The following is a 19,517-nucleotide window of genomic DNA, read 5'->3' as shown; positions in this document are numbered from 1 at the left end:
ATGGCATAGGTGAGTGGCTGAAACAATCATGTAATAAGTAACCTTAAAGAAATGTGTTATATTTAGGCACCATTATACACTTTTGGTGGTAGTATAAATTACTACAATCATTTTGGAAAGCAATTTGGCAATATATAGTGAGATCTTTAAAAATATATATACCCTTTGACTAAAGAGTCCAGTTTCTCAAAATCTATTCCAAAGACATCCTACGAAACATGCACAGAGGCTGTCTTCCAAGTATTACTTATTGTAGTGAAAAATGGAAAGCCTCATTTGTCTAACAACAGGTAAATGATTTAAAAATTATTGTACATCCACAAGACACAGAGTATTACAAAATTATTTTAAAATATTTATCAAGAATGCTTTTTAACTTTTTTCCTTTCCTGATATTTTTTAAATTTTTAAGTAATATATACTCATGGTAAAAGAAAATTCAAAAAATGTAAACAAAAACCAGAAGTCCTCTCAATTCTCTTATACAGTATTCTATCCCCAATTCCCAAAGGTAACTACACTGTTAAATTGTGTGTGTGTGCATGTGTGCGTGTGTGTGTGTGTATGTATGTATGTGTTAAACTTCTAGAAATTTTTTGGGCATACACATACAAACTTATCTAACAAACATTTATCTATAGATGGGTAATTTTTTGCTTTGTTTTTAATATAAGTAGAGCAATTCTAAGCATGTTGTTTTTCATTTTGCTTCTTACACTTATATTCTGACAACTGTTCACAGCAGCACATATTGGTTTACCTTATTCACAAAAATTAATATTTAAATATGTATCGGGCTTAAGATTGATAGATATTTAGGTTGTTTAGATTTTTCTGCTTACCAATAATGCAATAATGAACACATTTGAATACATTTCTTTATGTACTAGTGTTACTATGTCAGTTCCTAAAAGCAGAATTTCAGTATTTTAGATAATGAAAGTTACAGACAAATCATCCACCAAAAATATCACACTGATATCATCCTTCCTACCTCTTCAAACTATTCTAAACACTGAATATTACCAACTTTTAAAGATTTACCAATCTGGAAGATAAATATTTTAATCTGTGTATCTATAAATATAAGTAAAATTAAACCACTATTCCACTGCATGGTTCATCTTTTTCTTTTTTGTTTTCGAGAAGGAGTCTCACTCTGTCGCCCAGGCTGGAGTGCAATGGCAAGATCTCAGCTCACTGCAACCTCCACCTCCCGGGTTCAAGCAATTCTCTTGACTCAGCCTCCCAAGTAGCTGGGATTACAGGCACCTGCCACCACACCCGGCTAATTTTTGCATTTTTAGTAGAGATGGGGTTTCACCACGTTGGCCAGGCTGGTCTTCAACTCCTGACCTCAGGTGATCCACCAGCCTTGGCCTCCCAAAGTGCTGGGATTACAAGCGTGAGCCTCCGTGCCTGGTCGGTTCATCTTTTTCTTATAGGCTTATAAGAGTCCTGATACAGTGAGGAAATTTGCTCTTTGTCACATATTGTAAACATTTTATTTACTTTTTATTTTTTGAGATGGAGTCTTGTTTTGTTGCCCAGGCTGGGGCGCAGTGACATGATCTCAGCTCACTAAAACCACCGCCTTCCGGGTTCAAGTGATTCTCCTGCCTCAGCCTCCCAAGTAGCTGGGACTACAGGTGTGCGCCATCATGCTCGGCTAATTTTTTTGTATTTTTAGTAGAGATGGGGTTTCACCATGTTAGCCAGGCTGGTCTCGAACTCCTGACCTCAGGCAATCTGCCCGCCTCAGCCTCCCAAAGTGCTGGGATTACAGGCATGACCCACCATGCCTGGCCTACATTTTGCAGTTTGTTGTCTTTTAACAGTGTTTATATTTTTTAGTTTAGTTTTGTTTTGTTTTTTACTGTCTAGCAAATTTTTCTATTCTTCCCATTAGGGTTCCTCAATTTTATATATATTTCAATTTCAAACATAAAAATAATATATATGTATTTTACTACTCTTTTTATCATTACTTTTTTTTTTTTTTTTTTTTTTTTTTTTGAGACAGTTTTGCTCTTGTTGCCCAGGCTGGAGTGCAATGGCACGATCTCGGCTCACCGCAACTTCCGCCTCCCAGGTTCAAGCAATTCTCCTGCCTCAGCCTCCCGAGTAGCTGGGATTACAGGCACATACCACCATGCCCAACTAATTTTTGTATTTTTAGTAGAGACAGGGTTTCACCATGTTAGCCAGGCTGCTCTTGAACACCTGACCTCAGATGATCCACCCACCTTGGCCTCCCAAAGTGCTGGGATTACAGGCATGAGCCACTGTGCCCAGCCAGCGGCAGCAATTTTTAAGACATAGTTTAATTACAGATGAACGGCTATAGATTGCCAATGATAAGAGCCACAAGTCTGAAACCCAGGAGCTCTCTACAATCTAATTTTGATGTTATGACTGTTTTCTATAGATTTACTATACAAAATTAGCCTCAATTTTTTAATCTACAAAATAGAGATTAAAGTAACTGTTAATTGCAGCTATGAAAAATGATAGTCTTATTAGAAACTAGTAGGGCATTTATAAATTAACAAATGGCTACCATATAGAAAAAAAAACTGCTTAGGTTAATTTATGAACATACTACGTTTGGAAAAAACAAATGTGAGTAATGAGTGATTAATATCTCTTGATATTGTATATTGATAATTTTCAAATATAAGGATATGACCCAAAGGGAAATGACAGAGTGACCCCAAAGAGAAAGCAGAGACCCAGGAGAAGGTTAGCTAAAGGTTACACGAAACGGGAAAATCTGGCCCTGTATTGCAATCTTTCTTTTAATTCCTCACTTTTAATCGTTTTCTCCCAGCCTTGAAGAGCGACTTATTAGTGATGAAAATAGTAAATCTTAGGGGAGCATGCAGTTGGTCACTGTGGCACCCTGAAGACCTTAGTTTTAGAGGAAGAAAAACTGAGGAGCTAAGAGCCCCAAGAAGGTCATAAATGGGTACAATAAATATTTCTAGAGATGCGGAATAACAAAGTAAAACTTATACTTACAAGTTGAGATTCACGAACTTTAGGAAACATTTTGGCAACATTGAGACCATCAATGACAACATCAAAAGGAGGACGAGATTTTATGAAGTTCTCAAATCTCTTAAGTTCCTAATAAAGAAATGTCAGACAAAACATTAATAAGAACTCAGTAAGGACTTTATTATAAACACACTGCAGTGACCTTTATTATTGTTTTGATAATTCAAAATATTCATCCCTTAAAAATACACACACACACACACACAGATACTCTACAAATGAAATCTGAAAAAGCCAGTCTAATGGATGCAACTGCATACAATTATCCAATACACTCTATAATCTCATAGTGCTTTATACTTCACAAAGCACTTTCATATGTAATTTCATTTGATCTGCAGCTGGCCTATCTAGACTTCTAAATTAACCCACATGATAGTTATGATAAGAATGAACTGGCGGTTCCAAGATGGCCGAATAGGAACAGCTCCAGTCCACAGCTCCCAGCGTGAGCGATGCGGAAGACGGGTGATTTCTGCACTTCCAACTGAGCTTTGAAGAGAGCAGTGGTTCTCCCAGCACGGAGTTTGAGATCTGAGAATGGACAGACTGCCTCCTCAAGTGGGTCCCTGACCCCCGAGTAGCCTAACTGGGAGGCACCCCCAAGTAGGGGCAGACTGACACCTCACACGGCCGGGTACCCTTGAGACGAAGCTTCCAGAGGAACGATCAGGCAGCAACATTTGCTGTTCAGCAATATTCGCTGTTCTGCAGCCTCCGCTGCTGATACCCAGGCAAACAGGGTCTGGAGTGGACTTCCAGCAAACTCCAGCAGACCTGCAGCTGAGGGTCCTGACTGTTAGAAGGAAAATTAACAAACAGAAAGGACATCCACACCAAAACCCCATCTGTCTGTCAACATCATCAAAGACCAAAGGCAGATAAAACCATAAAGATGGGGAAAAAACAGAGCAGAGAAGCTGAAAATCCTAAAAATCAGAGCACCTCTCCCCATCCAAAGGAACGCAGCTCCTTGCCAGCAACGGAACAAAGCTTTGCGATGACTTTGACGAGTTGAGAGAAGAAGGCTTCAGACGATCAAACTTCTCCAAGCTAAAGAAGGAAGTTCGAACCCATCACAAAGAAGCTAAAAACCTTGAAAAAAGATTAGACGAATGGCTAACTAGAATAACCAGTGTAGAGAAGTCCTTAAATGACCTGATGGAGCTGAAAACCATGGCACGAGAACTACGTGACAAATGCACAAGCTTCAGTAACCGATTCGATCAACTGGAAGAAAGGGTATCAGTGATGGAAGATGAAATGAATGAAATGAAGCAAGATGAGAAGTTTAGAGAAAAAAGAGGAAAAAGAAAGGAACAAAGCCTCCAAGAAATATGGGACTATGTGAAAAGACCAAATCTACGTCTGATTGGTGTACCTGAAAGTGACAGGGAGAATGGAACCAAGTTGGAAAACACTGCAGGATATTATCCAGGAGAACTTCCCCAGCCTAGCAGGCAGGCCACCATTCAAATTCAGGAAATACAGAGAATGCCACAAAGATACTCCTCAAGAAGAGCAACTCCAAGACACATAATTGTCAGATTCACTAAAGTTGAAATGAAGGAAAAAATGTTAAGGGTAGCTAGAGAGAAAGGTCGGGTTACCCAGAAAGGGAAGCCCAACAGACTAACAGCGGATCTCTTGGCAGAAACTCTACAAGCCAGAAGAGAGTGGGGACCAATATTCAACATTCTTAAAGAAAAGAATTCTCAACCCAGAATTTCCTATCCAGCCAAACTAAGCTTATAAGTGAAGGAGAAATAAAATCCTTTACAGACAAGCAAATGCTGAGAGATTTTGTCACCACCAGGCCTGACCTAAAAGAGCTTCTGAAGGAAGCACTAAACATGGAAAGGTACAACCGGTACCAGCCAGTGCAAAAACATGCCAAAACGTAAAGACCATCGATGCTAGGAAGAAACTGCATCAACTAATGAGCAAAATAACCAGCTAACATCATAATGACATTATCAAATTCACACATAACAATATTAACCTTAAATGTAAATGGGCTAAATGCTCCAATTAAAAGACACAGTCTGGCAAACTGGATAAAGAGTCAAGATCCATCAGTGTTGCTGTATTCAGGAGACCCATCTCATGTGCAGAGACACACATAGGCTCAAAATAAAAGGATGGAGGAAGATCTACCAAGCAAATGGAAAACAAAAAAAGGCAGAGGTTGCAATCCTAGTCTCTGATAAAACAGACGTTAAGCTCTCCCTCTCCCTCTCCCTCTCCCTCTCCCCTCTTTCCACGGTCTCCCTCTGATGCCGAGCCGAAGCTGGACGGTACTGCTGCCATCTCAGCTCACTGCAACCTCCCTGCCTGATTCTCCTGCCTCAGCCTGCCGAGTGCCTGCGATTGCAGGCGCGTGCCGCCACGCCTGACTGGTTTTCGTGTTTTTTTGGTGGAGACGGGGTTTCGATGTGTCGGCCGGGCTGGTCTCCAGCTCCTAACCGCGAGTGATCTGCCAGCCTCGGCCTCCCGAGGTGCCGGGATTGCAGATGGAGTCTCGTTAACTCAGTGCTCAATGTTGCCCAGGCTGGAGTGCAGTGGCGTGAACTCGGCTCGCTACAACCACCTCCCAGCCGCCTGCCTTGGCCTCCCTAAGTGCCGAGATTGCAGCCTCTACCTGGCAGCCACCCCGTCTGGGAAGTGAGGAGCGTCTCCGCCTGACCGCCCATCGTCTGGGATGTGAGGAGCCCCTCTGCCTGGCTGCCCAGTCTGGAAAGTGAGGAGCGTCTCTGCCCGGCCGCCATCCCATCTAGGAAGTGAGGAGCGCCTCTTCCCAGCCGCCATCACATCTGGGAAGTGAGGAGCATCTCTGCCCGGCCGCCCATCGTCTGAGATGTGGGGAGCACCTCTGCCCTGCTGCCCCGTCCGGGATGTGAGGAGCGTCTCTGCCCGGCCGCCCCGTGTGAGAAGTGAGGAGACCCTCTGCCTGGCAACCGCCCCATCTGAGAAGTGAGGAGCCCCTCCGCCCGGCAGCCACCCCGTCTGAGAAGTGAGGAGTGTCCTCCCTCCTCATCCGGGAGGGAGGTGGGGGGGTCAGCCCCCCGCCCGGCCAGCCGCCCTGTCCGGGAGGTGAGGGGTGCCTCTGCCCGGCCGCCCCTACTGGGAAGTGAGGAGCCCCTCTGCCTGGCCAGCCGCTCCGTCCGGGAGGGAGGTGGGGGGGTCAGCCCCCCACCCAGCCAGCCGCCCTGTCCGGGAGGTGAGGGGCGCCTCTGCCCGGCCGCCCCTACCGGGAAGTGAGGAGCCCCTCTGCCCGGCCAGCCGCCCCGTCCGGGAGGGAGATGGGGGGGGTCAGCCCCCCGCCTGGCCAGCCGCCCCATCCGGGAGGTGAGGGGTGACTCTGCCCGGCCGCCCCTACTGGGAAGTGAGAAGCCCCTCTGCCCGGCCAGCCGCCCCGTCCGGGAGGGAGGTGGGGGGGTCAGCCCCCCGCCCGGCCAGCCGCCCCATCCGGGAGGGAGGTGGGGGGGTCAGGCCCCCGCCCGGCCAGCCGCCCCGTCCGGGAGGGAGGTGGGGGGATCAGCCCCCCGCCTGGCCAGCCGCCCCATCCGGGAGGGAGGTGGGGGGATCAGCCCCCCGCCCGGCCAGCCGCCCTGTCCGGGAGATGGGGGGCGCCTCTGCCCAGCCGCCCCTACTGGGAAGTGAGGAGCCCCTCTGCCTGGCCAGCCGCTCTGTCTGGGAGGGAGGTGGGGGGGTCAGCCCCCACCCGGCCAGCCGCCCTGTCCGGGAGGGAGGTGGGGGGGTTAGCCCCCCGCCCGGCCAGCCGCCCCGTCCGGGAGGTGAGGGGCGCCTCTGCCCAGCCGCCCCTACTGGGAAGTGAGGAGCCCCTCTGCCCGGCCAGCCACCCCATCCGGGAGGGAGGTGGGGGGGTCAGCCCCCCGCCCGGCCAGCCGCCCCGTCCGGGAGGGAGGTGGGGGGGTCAGCCCCCCGCCCGGCCAGCCGCCCCGTCCGGGAGGGAGGTGGGGGGGTCAGCCCCCCACCCGGCCAGCCGCCCCATCTGGGAGGGAGGTGGGGGGATCAGCCCCCCGCCAGGCCAGCCGCCCTGTCCGGGAGGTGAGGGGTGCCTCTGCCCGGCCGCCCCTACCGGGAAGTGAGGAGCCCCTCTGCCCGGCCAGCCGCCCCGTCCGGGAGGGAGGTGGGGGGGGTCAGCCCCCCGCCGGGCCAGCCGCCCCGTCGGGGAAGTGAGGGGCGCCTCTGCCCGGCCGCCCCTACTGGGAAGTGAGGAGCCCCTCTGCCCGGCCAGCCGCCCTGTCCGGGAGGGAGGTGGGGGGTCAGCCCCCCGCCCGGCCAGCCGCCCCATCCGGGAGGTGAGGGGCGCTTCTGCCCGGCCGCCCCTACTGGGAAGTGAGGAGCTCCTCTGCCCGGCCACCACCCCATCTGGGAGGTGTACTCAACAGCTCATTGAGAACGGGCCATGAAGACAATGGCGGTTTTATGGAATAGAAAGGGGGGAAAGGTGGGGAAAAGATTGAGAAATCGGATGGTTGCCGTGTCTGTGTAGAAAGAGGTAGACATGGGAGACTTTTCATTTTGTTCTGTACTAAGAAAAATTCTTCTGCCTTGGGATCCTGTTGATCTGTGACCTTACCCCCAACCCTGTGCTCTCTGAAACATGTGCTGTATCCACTCAGGGTTGAATGGATTAAGGGCGGTGCAAGATGTGCTTTGTTAAACAGATGCTTGAAGGCAGCATGTTCGTTAAGAGTCATCACCACTCCCTAATCTCAAGTACCCAGGGACACAAACACTGCGGAAGGCCGCAGGGTCCTCTGCCTAGGAAAACCAGAGAACTTTGTTCACTTGTTTATCTGCTGACCTTCCCTCCACTATTGTCCTGTGACCCTGCCAAATCCCCCTCTGCGAGAAACACCCAAGAATGATCAATAAAAAAAAAAAAAAAAAAAACAGACGTTAAACCAACAAAGATCAAAAGAGACAAAGAAGGCCATTACATAATGGTAAGTAAAGGGATCAATTCAACAAGAAGAGCTAACTATCCTAAATATATATGCACCCAATACAGGAGCACCCAGATTCATAAAGCAAGTCCTCAGAGACTTACAAAGAGACTTAGACACCCGCACAATAATAATGGGAGACTTTAACACCCCACTGTCAACATTACACAGATCAACGAGACACAAAGTTAACAAGGATATCCAGGAATTGAACTCAGCTCTGCATCAAGCGGACCTAATAGACATCTACAGAACTCTCCACCCCAAATCAACAGAATTTACATTCTTCTCAGCACCACATCGCACTTATTCCAAAATTCACCACATAGTTGGAAGTAAAGCACTCCTCAGCAAATGTAAAAGAACAGAAATTATAACAAACTGTCTCTCAGACCACAGTGCAATCAAACTAGAACTCAGGATTAAGAAACTCACTCAACCGCTCAACTACATGGAAATTGAACAACCTGCTCCTGAATGACTACCGGGTACATAACGAAATGAAGGCAGAAATAAAGATGTTCTTTGAAACCAATGAGAACAAAGACAAAACATACCAGAATCTCTGGGACACATTTAAAGCAGTGTGTAGAGGGAAATTTATAGCACTAAATGCCCACAAGAGAAAGCAGGAAAGATCTAAAATCGACACCCTAACATCACAATTAAAAGAACTAGAGAAGCAAGAGCAAACACATTCAAAAGCTAGCAGAAGGCAAGAAATAACTAAGATCAGAGCAGAACTGAAAGAGACAGAGACACAAAAAACCCTTCAAAAAAATCAATGAATCTAGGAGCTGGTTTTTTGAAAAGATCAACAAAATTGATAGACTACTAGAAAGACTAATAAAGAAGAAAAGAGAGAAGACTCAAATAGACACAATAAAAAATGATAAAGGGGATATCACCACCGATCCCACAGAAATACAAACTACCATCAGAGAATACTATAAACACCTCTACGCAAATAAACTAGAAAATCTAGAAGAAATGGATAAATTCCTGGACACATACACCCTCCCAAGACTAAACCAGGAAGAAGTTGAATCTCTGAATAGACCAATAACAGGATCTGAAATTGAGGCAATAATTAATAGCCTACAAACCAAAAAAAGTCCAGGACCAGACGGATTCACAGCTGAATTCTACCAGAGGTACAAGGAGGAGCTGGTACCATTCCTTCTGAAACTATTCCCATCAATAGAAAAAGAGGGAATCCTCCCTAACTCATTTTATGAGGCCAACATCATCCTGATACCAAAGTCTGGCAGAGACACAACAAAAAAAGAGAATTTTAGACCAATATCCCTGATGAACATTGATGGAAAAATCCTGAATAAAATACTGGCAAACTGAATCCAGCAGCACATCAAAAAGCTTATCCACCACGATCAAGTGGGCTTCATCCCTGGGATGCAAGGCTGGTTCAACATACGCAAATCAATAAATGTAATCCAGCATATAAACAGAACAAAAGACAAAAACCACACGATTATCTCAATAGATGCAGAAAAGGCCTTTGACAAAATTCAACAGCGCTTCACGCTAAAAACTCTCAATAAATTAGGTATTGATGGGACGTATCTCGAAATAAAAAGAGCTATTTATGACAAGCCCACAGCCAATGTCATACTGAATGGGCAAAAACTGGAAGCATTCCCTTTGAAAACTGGCACAAGACAGGGATGCCCTCTCTCACCACTCCTATTCAATGTAGTGTTGGAAGTTCTGGCCAGGGCAATCAGGCAGGAGAAAGAAATAAAGGGTATTCAATTAGGAAAAGAAGAAGTCAAATTGTCCCTGTTTGCAGATGACCTGATCGTATATTTAGAAAACCCCATTGTCTCAGCCCAAAATCTCCTTAAGCTGATAAGCAGCTTCAGCAAAGTCTCAGGATACAAAATCAATGTGCGAAAATCACAAGCATTCTTATACACCAATAACAGACAAACAGAGAGCCAAATCATGAGTGAACTCCCATTCACAATTGCTACTAAGAGAATAAAATACCTAGGAATACAACTTAAAAGGGATGTGAAGGACCTCTTCCAGGAGAACTACCAACCACTGCTCAACGAAATAAAAAAGGACACAAACAAATGGAAGAACATTCCATGCTCATGGATAGGAAGAATCAGTATTGTGAAAATGGCCATACTGCCCAAGGTAATTTATAGATTCAATGCCATCCCCATCAAGCTACCAATGACTTTCTTCACAGAATTGGAAAAAACTACTTTAAAGTTCATATGCAACCAAAAAAGAGCCTGCATTGCCAAGACAATCCTAAGCTAAAAGAACAAAGCTGGAGGCATCAAGCTACCTACTGCAAACTATACTACAAGGCTATAGTAACCAAAACAGCATGGTACTGGTACCAAAACAGAGATATAGACCAATGGAACAGAACAGAGCCCTCAGAAATAATGCCGCTTATCTACAACTATCTGATCTTTGACAAACCTGACAAAAACAAGCAATGGGGAAAGGATTCCCTATTTAATAAATGGTGCTGGGAAAACTGGTTAGCCATATGTAGAAAGCTGAAACTGGATCCCTTCCTTACACCTTATACAAAAATTAATTCAAGTTCTATTAAAGACTTAAATGTTAGACCTAAAACCATAAAAACTCTAGAAGAAAACCTAGGCAATACCATTCAGGACATAGGCATGGGCAAGGACTTCATGTCTAAAACACCAAAAGCAATGGCAACAAAAGCCAAAATTGACAAATGGGATCTAATTAAACTAAAGAGCTTCTGCACAGCAAAAGAAACTACCATCAGAGTGAACAGGCAACCTACAGAATGGGAGAAAATTTTTGCAATCTACTCATCTGACAAAGGACTAATATCCAGAATCTACAAAGAACTCTAACAAATTTACAAGAAAAAAACAAACAACCCCATCAAAAAGTGGGCGAAGGACATGAACAGACACTTCTCAAAAGAAGACATTTATTCAGCCAACAGACACATGAAAAAATGCTCATCATCACTGGCCATCAGAGAAATGCAAATCAAAACCACAATGAGATACCATCTCACACCAGTTAGAATGGCAATCATTAAAAAGTCAGGAAACAACAGGTGCTGGAGAGGATGTGGAGAAATAGGAACACTTTTACACTGTTGGTGGGACTGTAAACTAGTTCAACCATTGTGGAAGACAGTGTGGCAATTCCTCAGGGATCTAGAACTAGAAATACCATTTGACCCAGCCATCCCATTACTGGATATATACCCAAAGGATTATAAATCATGCTGCTATAAAGACACATGCACACGTATGTTTATTGTGGCACTGCTCACAATAGCAAAGACTTGGAACCAACCCAAATGTCCATCAATGATAGACTGGGTTAAGAAAATGTGGCACATATACACCATGGAATCCTATGCAGCCATAAAAAAGGATGAGTTCATGTCCTTTGTAAGGACATGGATGAAGCTGGAAACCATCATTCTGAGCAAACTATCGCAAGGACAGAAAACCAAACACTGCATGTTCTCACTCATAAGTGGGAATTGAACAATGAGAACACTTGGACATAGGAAGGGGAACATCACACATCAGGGCTTGTCATGGGGTGGGGGGAGGGGGGAGGGATAGCACTAGGAGATATACGTAACGTAAATGACGAGTTAACGGGTGCAGCACACCAACATGGCACATGTATACAAACCTGCACATTGTGCACATGTACCCTAGAACTTAAAGTATAATAAAAAAAAAAAAAAGAAGAATGAACTGTCAAAATCTCTAAGTCCTGTTCTGTAAGCCAAGGAGAAGTGAACCTTAGATATGCCACTCTACCAGTACAACCGTGCTGAAAGAACAAGGCTGTAAAACGTGTAGGTCCTCTTTTGTCATTAAGAGGCTTTTATTTACTTATGGCTGTTTTGGAGAGGTAAAGATTCAGCCAATCATTAATTCAACAAATATTTGCTGAGCACCTACTACCTGCCTAGCATTTTACCAAAGGGACAAACAAAACAAAACAGAACAAAAAAAACCCAACTTAATGGAGCTTAGTGGGAGGATGCAGAAAATAAACCAAGTAAATAAGTAAATAATATTAAATGTGAGAATGCTATGGAGAAAAAAATAGGGGAGGGAGTTCCACCTGTGGTAATGATGGAATAGTTTGTACTGGATTACTAGATAATAATATAAATTCTAAATAAATACCCAACTATTTCAAAGTACCAAAGAATGAGCAAAAGCAGGCAGAAACTGGAGGGGACATGACATTTGAAAGGTTTGGTAGTTTTAAAATCTGTCTGAAAATTAGTTGACACTCCCCTCTCAAAAGGTGATGTCTAATACCCTATGCTTGAATATGGGCTCTCCTTTGTGACTGCCTCAATGAGTGGGATGTGGCAGAAGTGACATTATGTGATTTCTGAGGCTAGGAAATAAAACATAATACAGCTTTCATCTGGCTGTCACTCTCAGGATGCTTGCTCTTGGAAACCAGCCATCCTGAGAATGCCCAAGTAGACGTTATATGTAAGTGTTCCATCTGACAGTCCAACGGAGTCCCAGCCAACAGCCAGCTAGCATCAATCACCACACCGATGAGACTGAAGGGGATTTCAAGATGACCCCCAGCCCCTATTTGATTACAATAGGAGACCCAAGCAAGAAGCATCAACTGAGTCTCATCAACCCCTAGAACCATGAGAGAGAACAACAATAATAATAGTAATAAATGATTGCGTTTTTTTAAAGCCACTATATTTGGGAAAATGAAGGAAAGAAAAGAAGGGAATTATACCAGGTAAAATTTGTCTTGGTCAGAGGGCAATCTCCAGACAGTATGGCCAGCAGGAACAGCTGGAAATCAAGCAGAAAGCTGCAGAACTTACTGGTTTGAGGAAACAGAAGACAGAGTTTGGGGCAACCAGAGGCTGGAAAATGACGGGGAATCCTAGAAAGGATAAAACCACAAAATTTGCACATAAATCTCCTCAAATCCTTGGGTAAAACATGATCCGCACATGCTTGGAGAAGATTCCAAGAAGCCCAGCAAAAAAGCAACAGGTGAAAGACTTGAAAGACCTAAGCAGAGATCTCAGCTGCTACCCACTGCAAGGGAGACAGTTTGGAGTCTAAGTCTAAAGAAGTTTAACAGCCTGCTAAATTAGCAAAAAATCAATAATTTCTAGACAAACATAGATAATCTCTAAAGCCTCTGCAATGTGTCATTCACAATGTCTGATACACAACTGAAAATTAATAAACATAAAAAGAAATACAGAAATGTGATCCACAGTCAAGAAAAAAGGGATTCAAAATAAACTAATCTGGGCTGGGCACAGTGGCTCAAGCCTGTAATCCCAGCAATTTGGGAGGCTCAGGTGGGTGGATCACTTGATGTCAGGAGTTCAAGACCAGCCTGGCTAACACGGTGAAACCTCATCTCTACTAAAAATACAAAAATTATCCAGGCATGGTGGTGCATGCCTATAATCCCAGCTACTCAGGAGGCTAAGGCAAGAGAATTGCTTGATCTTGGGAAGTGAAGGTTGCAGTGAGCCAAGATCACGCCACTGCACTCCAGCCTGGGCAACAGAGAGAAACTCTATCTCCAAAAAAAAAAAAGAAACTGGCTGGGCGCAGTGGCTCACACCTGTAATCGCAGCACTTTGGGATGCGGAGGCAGGTGGATGAGGTCAAGAGATCAAGACCATCCTGGCCAACATGGTGACACCTTGTCTCTACTAAAAATAAAAAAATTAGCTTAAAAATAAAAATTAGCTGGGCATGGTAGTGCACACCTGTAGTCTCAGCTACTCAGGAGGCTGAGGCAGGAGAATCGCTTGAACCCGGGAGGCGAAGGTTGCAGTGAGCTGAGATCATGCAACTGCACTCCAGCCTGGTGACAGAGCGAGACTCTCAGAAAAGAAAGAAAGAAAGAGGAGAGGAGAGGAGAGAGAGGGAGAGAGGGAGAGAGAGAGAGAGGAAGGGAAAGAAAGGAAAGAGGGGAAAGAAAGAAAAAGAAAGAAAGAAAGAAGGAAGGAAGGAAGGAAGGAAAGAAAGAAAAGAAAGAAACCAATCCAAAGTGTAGATGCCTGAGTTAGCAGACAAGAGCTATAAAGTAACTATTACAAATATAATCAAGAATTCTGGATAAGAGATCAGCACAAAGGAGCTCTCTCCTCTCTCCTCTCTCCTCTCCCCTCTCCCCTACCCTCTCCCCTCTCCCCTCTCTCCTCTCCCCTCTTTCCACGGTCTCCCTCTGATGCCGAGCCGAGGCTGGATGGTACTGCTGCCATCTCGGCTCACTGCAACCTCCCTGCCTGATTCTCCTGCCTCGGCCTGCCGAGTGCCTGCGATTGCAGGCGCGCGCCGCCACGCCTGACTGGTTTTCGTGTTTTTTTGGTGGAGACGGGGTTTCGATGTGTCGGCCGGGCTGGTCTCCAGCTCCTAACCGCGAGTGATCTGCCAGCCTCGGCCTCCCGAGGTGCCGGGATTGCAGACGGAGTCTCGTTAACTCGGTGCTCAATGGCGCCCAGGCTGGAGTGCAGTGGCGTGAACTCGGCTCGCTACAACCACCTCCCAGCCGCCTGCCTTGGCCTCCCTTAGTGCCGAGATTGCAGCCTCTACCTGGCAGCCACCCCGTCTGGGAAGTGAGGAGCGTCTCCGCCTGACCGCCCATCGTCTGGGATGTGAGGAGCCCCTCTGCCTGGCTGCCCAGTCTGGAAAGTGAGGAGCGTCTCTGCCCGGCCGCCATCCCATCTAGGAAGTGAGGAGCGCCTCTTCCCGGCCGCCATCACATCTGGGAAGGGAGGAGCGTCTCTGCCCGGCCGCCCATCGTCTGAGATGTGGGGAGCACCTCTGCCCTGCCGCCCCGTCCGGGATGTGAGGAGCGTCTCTGCCCGGCCGCCCCGTCTGAGAAGTGGGGAGACCCTCTGCCTGGCAACCGCCCCGTCTGAGAAGTGAGGAGCCCCTCCGCCCGGCAGCCACCCCATCTGAGAAGTGAGGAGCGTCCTCCCTCCTCGTCCGGGAGGGAGGTGGGGGGGTCAGCCCCCCGCCCGGCCAGCCGCCCTGTCCGGGAGGTGAGGGGCGCCTCTGCCCAGCCGCCCCTGCTGGGAAGTGAGGAGCCCCTCTGCCCGGCCGGCCGCTCCGTCCGGGAGGGAGGTGGGGGGGTCGGCCCCCCGCCCGGCCAGCCGCCCCGTCCGGGAGGTGAAGGGCGCCTCTGCCCGGCCGCCCCTACCAGGAAGTGAGGAGCCCCTCTGCCCGGCCAGCCGCCCCGTCTGGGAGGGAGGTGGGGGGGTCAGCTCCCCGCCTGGCCAGCCGCCCCGTCCGGGAGGTGAGGGGTGCCTCTGCCCGGCCGCCCCTACTGGGAAGTGAGGAGCCCCTCTGCCCGGCCAGCCGCCCCGTCCGGGAGGGAGGTGGGGGGGTCAGCCCCCCGCCCGGCCAGCCGCCCCATCCGGGAGGGAGGTGGGGGGGTCAGCCCCCCGCCCGGCCAGCCGCCCCGTCCGGGAGGGAGGTGGGGGGATCAGCCCCCCACCTGGCCAGCCGCCCCGTCCGGGAGGGAGGTGGGGGGATCAGCCCCCCGCCCGGCCAGCCGCCCTGTCCGGGAGGTGGGGGGCGCCTCTGCCCAGCCGCCCCTACTGGGAAGTGAGGAGCCCCTCTGCCCGGCCAGCCACTCTGTCTGGGAGGGAGGTGGGGGGGTCAGCCCCCCGCCCGGCCAGCCACCCCGTCCGGGAGGGAGGTGGGGGGGTTAGCCCCCCGCCTGGCCAGCCGCCCCGTCCGGGAGGTGAGGGGCGCCTCTGCCCGGCCGCCCCTACTGGGAAGTGAGGAGCCCCTCTGCCCGGCCAGCCGCCCCGTCCGGGAGGGAGGTGGGGGGGGTCAGCCCCCCGCCCGGCCAGCCGCCCCATCCGGGAGGGAGGTGGGGGGGTCAGCCCCCCGCCAGGCCAGCCGCCCCGTCCGGGAGGGAGGTGGGGGGATCAGCCCCCCGCCTGGCCAGCCGCCCCGTCCGGGAGGGAGGTGGGGGTATCAGCCCCCCGCCCGGCCAGCCGCCCTGTCCGGGAGGGAGGTGGGGGGATCAGCCCCCCACCTGGCCAGCCGCCCCGTCCGGGAGGTGAGGGGCGCTTCTGCCCGGCCGCCCCTACTGGGAAGTGAGGAGCTCCTCTGCCCGGCCACCACCCCATCTGGGAGGTGTACTCAACAGCTCATTGAGAATGGGCCATGAAGACAATGGCGGTTTTGTGGAATAGAAAGGGGGGAAAGGTGGGGAAAAGATTGAGAAATCGGATGGTTGCCGTGTCTGTGTAGAAAAAGGTAGACATGGGAGACTTTTCATTTTGTTTTGTACTAAGAAAAATTCTTCTGCCTTGGGATCCTGTTGATCTGTGACCTTACCCCCAACCCTGTGCTCTCTGAAACATGTGCTGTATCCACTCAGGGTTGAATGGATTAAGGGCGGTGCAAGATGTGCTTTGTTAAACAGATGCTTGAAGGCAGCATGTTCGTTAAGAGTCATCACCACTCCCTAATCTCAAGTACCCAGGGACACAAACACTGCGGAGGGCCGCAGGGTCCTCTGCCTCGGAAAACCAGAGAACTTTGTTCACTTGTTTATCTGCTGACCTTCCCTCCACTATTGTCCTGTGACCCTGCCAAATCCCCCTTGGCGAGAAACACCCAAGAATGATCAATAAAAAATAAAATAAAATAAAATAAAAAAGAATTCTGCCTGTAATCCCAGTACTTTGGGAGCCTGAGGCAGGTGCCTCACCTGAGGTCAGGAGTTCAACACCAGCCTGGCCAATATAGTGAAACCCCATCTCTACTAAAAATACAAAAATTAGCCAGATGTGGTGGTGGGCACCTGTAATCCCAGCTACTTGGGAGGCTGAGGCAGGAGAATCACTTGAACCTGGGAGGCGAAGGTTGCAGTGAGCCAAGATTATACCACTGTACTCCAGCCTGGGCAACAGAGTGAAACTCCATCTCAAAAAAAAAAAAAAAATTAGAAGTAAATATAGTCATAATTAATGCAAAGAAAGAAAATCTCCACAGAGACTGTAAACTAGAAAAATTAACAAAATGAACATTACAGAACCAAAAAGCACAAATGTGAAATAAAATATTCCTAGGGTGGATTTAACAGCAGATTGGAGATGGCAGAAGAAAGAGTCAGTGAACATGAAAGACAGAGCAACAAAAAATTATACAATTTAATGAAAGCAAAAAGATGAATTGGGTCTCAGTAACCTGTGGTACAATATCAAACAGATTAACATGTGTAATTACAGTCTAGAAGGAGAGGATAGAAAGGATAGAGTAATAAAAAGTATTTGAATAGCCAAAACATCCTCAAATTTGGTGAAATACATAACTTACCCAAGAAGCAGAGCAAACTCAAAGCAGAATAAACACAAAGAAAACCATAAGTAAAACTGTAACTAGGTACGTCATAGTAAAACTGATGAAAATAAAAAATAGAAAAATCTTAAAAGCAGTCAGAAAAATGGATACATAACATAAAAAGGAATAATGATACAAATGACAGTTTAGTTCTCATCAGACACAATGGGGCCAGAGAACATCTTTAAAAGGATAACAGACAATAAATAAAATAACAACAACAAAAAACTGCTTTCAATCCACAATTCTATATCTAGTAAAAATATCCTTCAAAAATTGCCAAAAACAATTAAGGTGAAATAAAGATATATTCAGGTAAATGAAAACAGATAATTCATCACCAGCAAGCCTGCAACATAAGGAATGCTAAAGCTGGCCAGTGCCATGGCTCATGCCTGTAATCCCAGCATTTTGAGAGGCCCAGGTAGGAGGATCACTTGAGGTCAGGAATTCAAGACCAGCCTGGGCAACACAGCAAGATACTGTCTCTATAAAAAAGAAAGAAGGCTAGGTGCAGTGGCTCATGCTTGTAATCCCAGCACTTTGGGAGGCCGAGGTGGGTGGATCACCTGAGGTTGGGAGTTCAAGACCAGCCTGACCAACATGGAGAAACCCCATCTCTACTAAAAATACAAAATTAGCTGGGTGTGGTGGCACATGCCTGTAATCCCAGCTACTCGGGAGTCTGAGGCAGGAGAATTGCTTGAACCCGGGAGGCAGAGGTTGCGGTGAGCCGAGATTGCGCCATTACACTCCAGCCTGGGCAACAAGAGTGAAACTCCGTCACAAAAAAAAAAGAAAAAAGAAAAGAAAGAAAGAAAAGCTAAAGCAATTTCTTCAGGCTGAAGGGAAAAAATATCAGATGAAAACCTAGACTTGGAAGAAATGAAAAAACACCAAAAATAAAATGGTAAAGATGTGGGTATTTATAAAAAAGAATATACTTTTTATTCTTTTAATTTCTTTAAAAGACATATGACTACTTAAAGCAAAAATTATCATAGCACTATATTATGGGGCTTAAAACACATACACATGTAATATATGTTTTAAGCTACAATAAAACATAGCACAAAGACCAGGAAGTGGTAAATGGAATTCTATTGCTATAATGTTCTTATATTTCATGTGAAATCATTCAATATAAACTGTAAGTAGACTGAATTAAGTTAAGGATTCAGATTGTAAAGCCCAAATCATACATTTAAAAAATAATGTAGATCTGTAGGCCAGAGTTGATAAAATTTTTTAAAAGTTTTAAAAAAAAGTAAAAAGGTATAGATAAAAGCCAATAGATGAATTAAATGACAAATTAAAAGAAATTCGATTAACCCAAAAGGAGACATCAAAGGAGAAACAGAAGAACAAAAAGCAGATGGGATAAATAGAAGACAAATAGCAAAATGAAATGCTTAAATCCAACCTTATAAAAAATGCTATCTATAATAGATGTACTTATCTTTAATACAGAATAACAGGAAAGTGAAAAGTAGGGAAAAATATGTATCATGCATCAATAAGCTTAAGAAACTTGGAATGGTGACACTAATGTTAGACAAAATAGACTTGAAGAAAAGGAATACTACAAAAAGAAGGGACATTTCATAATGATGACAGGATCAATATATCGAAGTCATATCATAAATAAGAATAGAGCTTCAAGATGTGGATAAAGGAAAAGCTGACAGAACAAAGGAGGAACAGGTAAATCTACAATTACAGATGGAGATTTCAACACTCTTCTCTGCATAATTGATTGAACAAGTAGATAAAAATCAGTAAGGACTTCGAAGACAAATCTATATCTGTAGGACACTATGCCCAACAATAGCAGACTACGTATTCCTTTTCAAGTGCACATGGAACATCTACCAAGACAGACCACAAGTAGGCCACTGATATGGTTTGGCTTTGTGTCCCCACCCAAATCTCACCTTGAATTGTAATCCCCAGGTGTTGAAGGGAAGACCTGGTAAAAAGTGATTAGATTATGGGGGTGGTTTCTTCCATGCTGTTCTCGTGATAGTGAGTGAATTCTCACGAGATCTGAAGGTTTTATAAACGGTAGTTTTTCCTGTGCTCTCACATACTCTCTTGC

The 19,517-nt window shown here is 46.7% G+C and overlaps 1 protein-coding gene across 15 annotated transcripts in view; it reads right to left on the bottom strand.

Moving 5' to 3' along the window:
• Positions 1-19,517, bottom strand: part of PRORP (protein only RNase P catalytic subunit) — a 160,823-nt gene that overhangs the window by 93,829 nt on the left and 47,477 nt on the right. For all 15 annotated transcript variants that reach the window (XM_009427681.4, XM_009427680.3, XM_054666489.2 and 12 more), the window contains one exon: positions 3,022-3,129. In XM_009427681.4, the coding sequence (XP_009425956.1) occupies positions 3,022-3,129 (108 nt within the window). The remainder of the gene's footprint in view (positions 1-3,021; positions 3,130-19,517) is intronic.

This window comes from Pan troglodytes, chromosome 15, assembly GCF_028858775.2.
Source record: "Pan troglodytes isolate AG18354 chromosome 15, NHGRI_mPanTro3-v2.0_pri, whole genome shotgun sequence".
NCBI classification, from domain to species: Eukaryota; Metazoa; Chordata; class Mammalia; order Primates; family Hominidae; genus Pan; species Pan troglodytes.
Note: the sequence above shows the minus strand (reverse complement) of the source record. Positions and strands in the feature narration are given on the sequence as shown.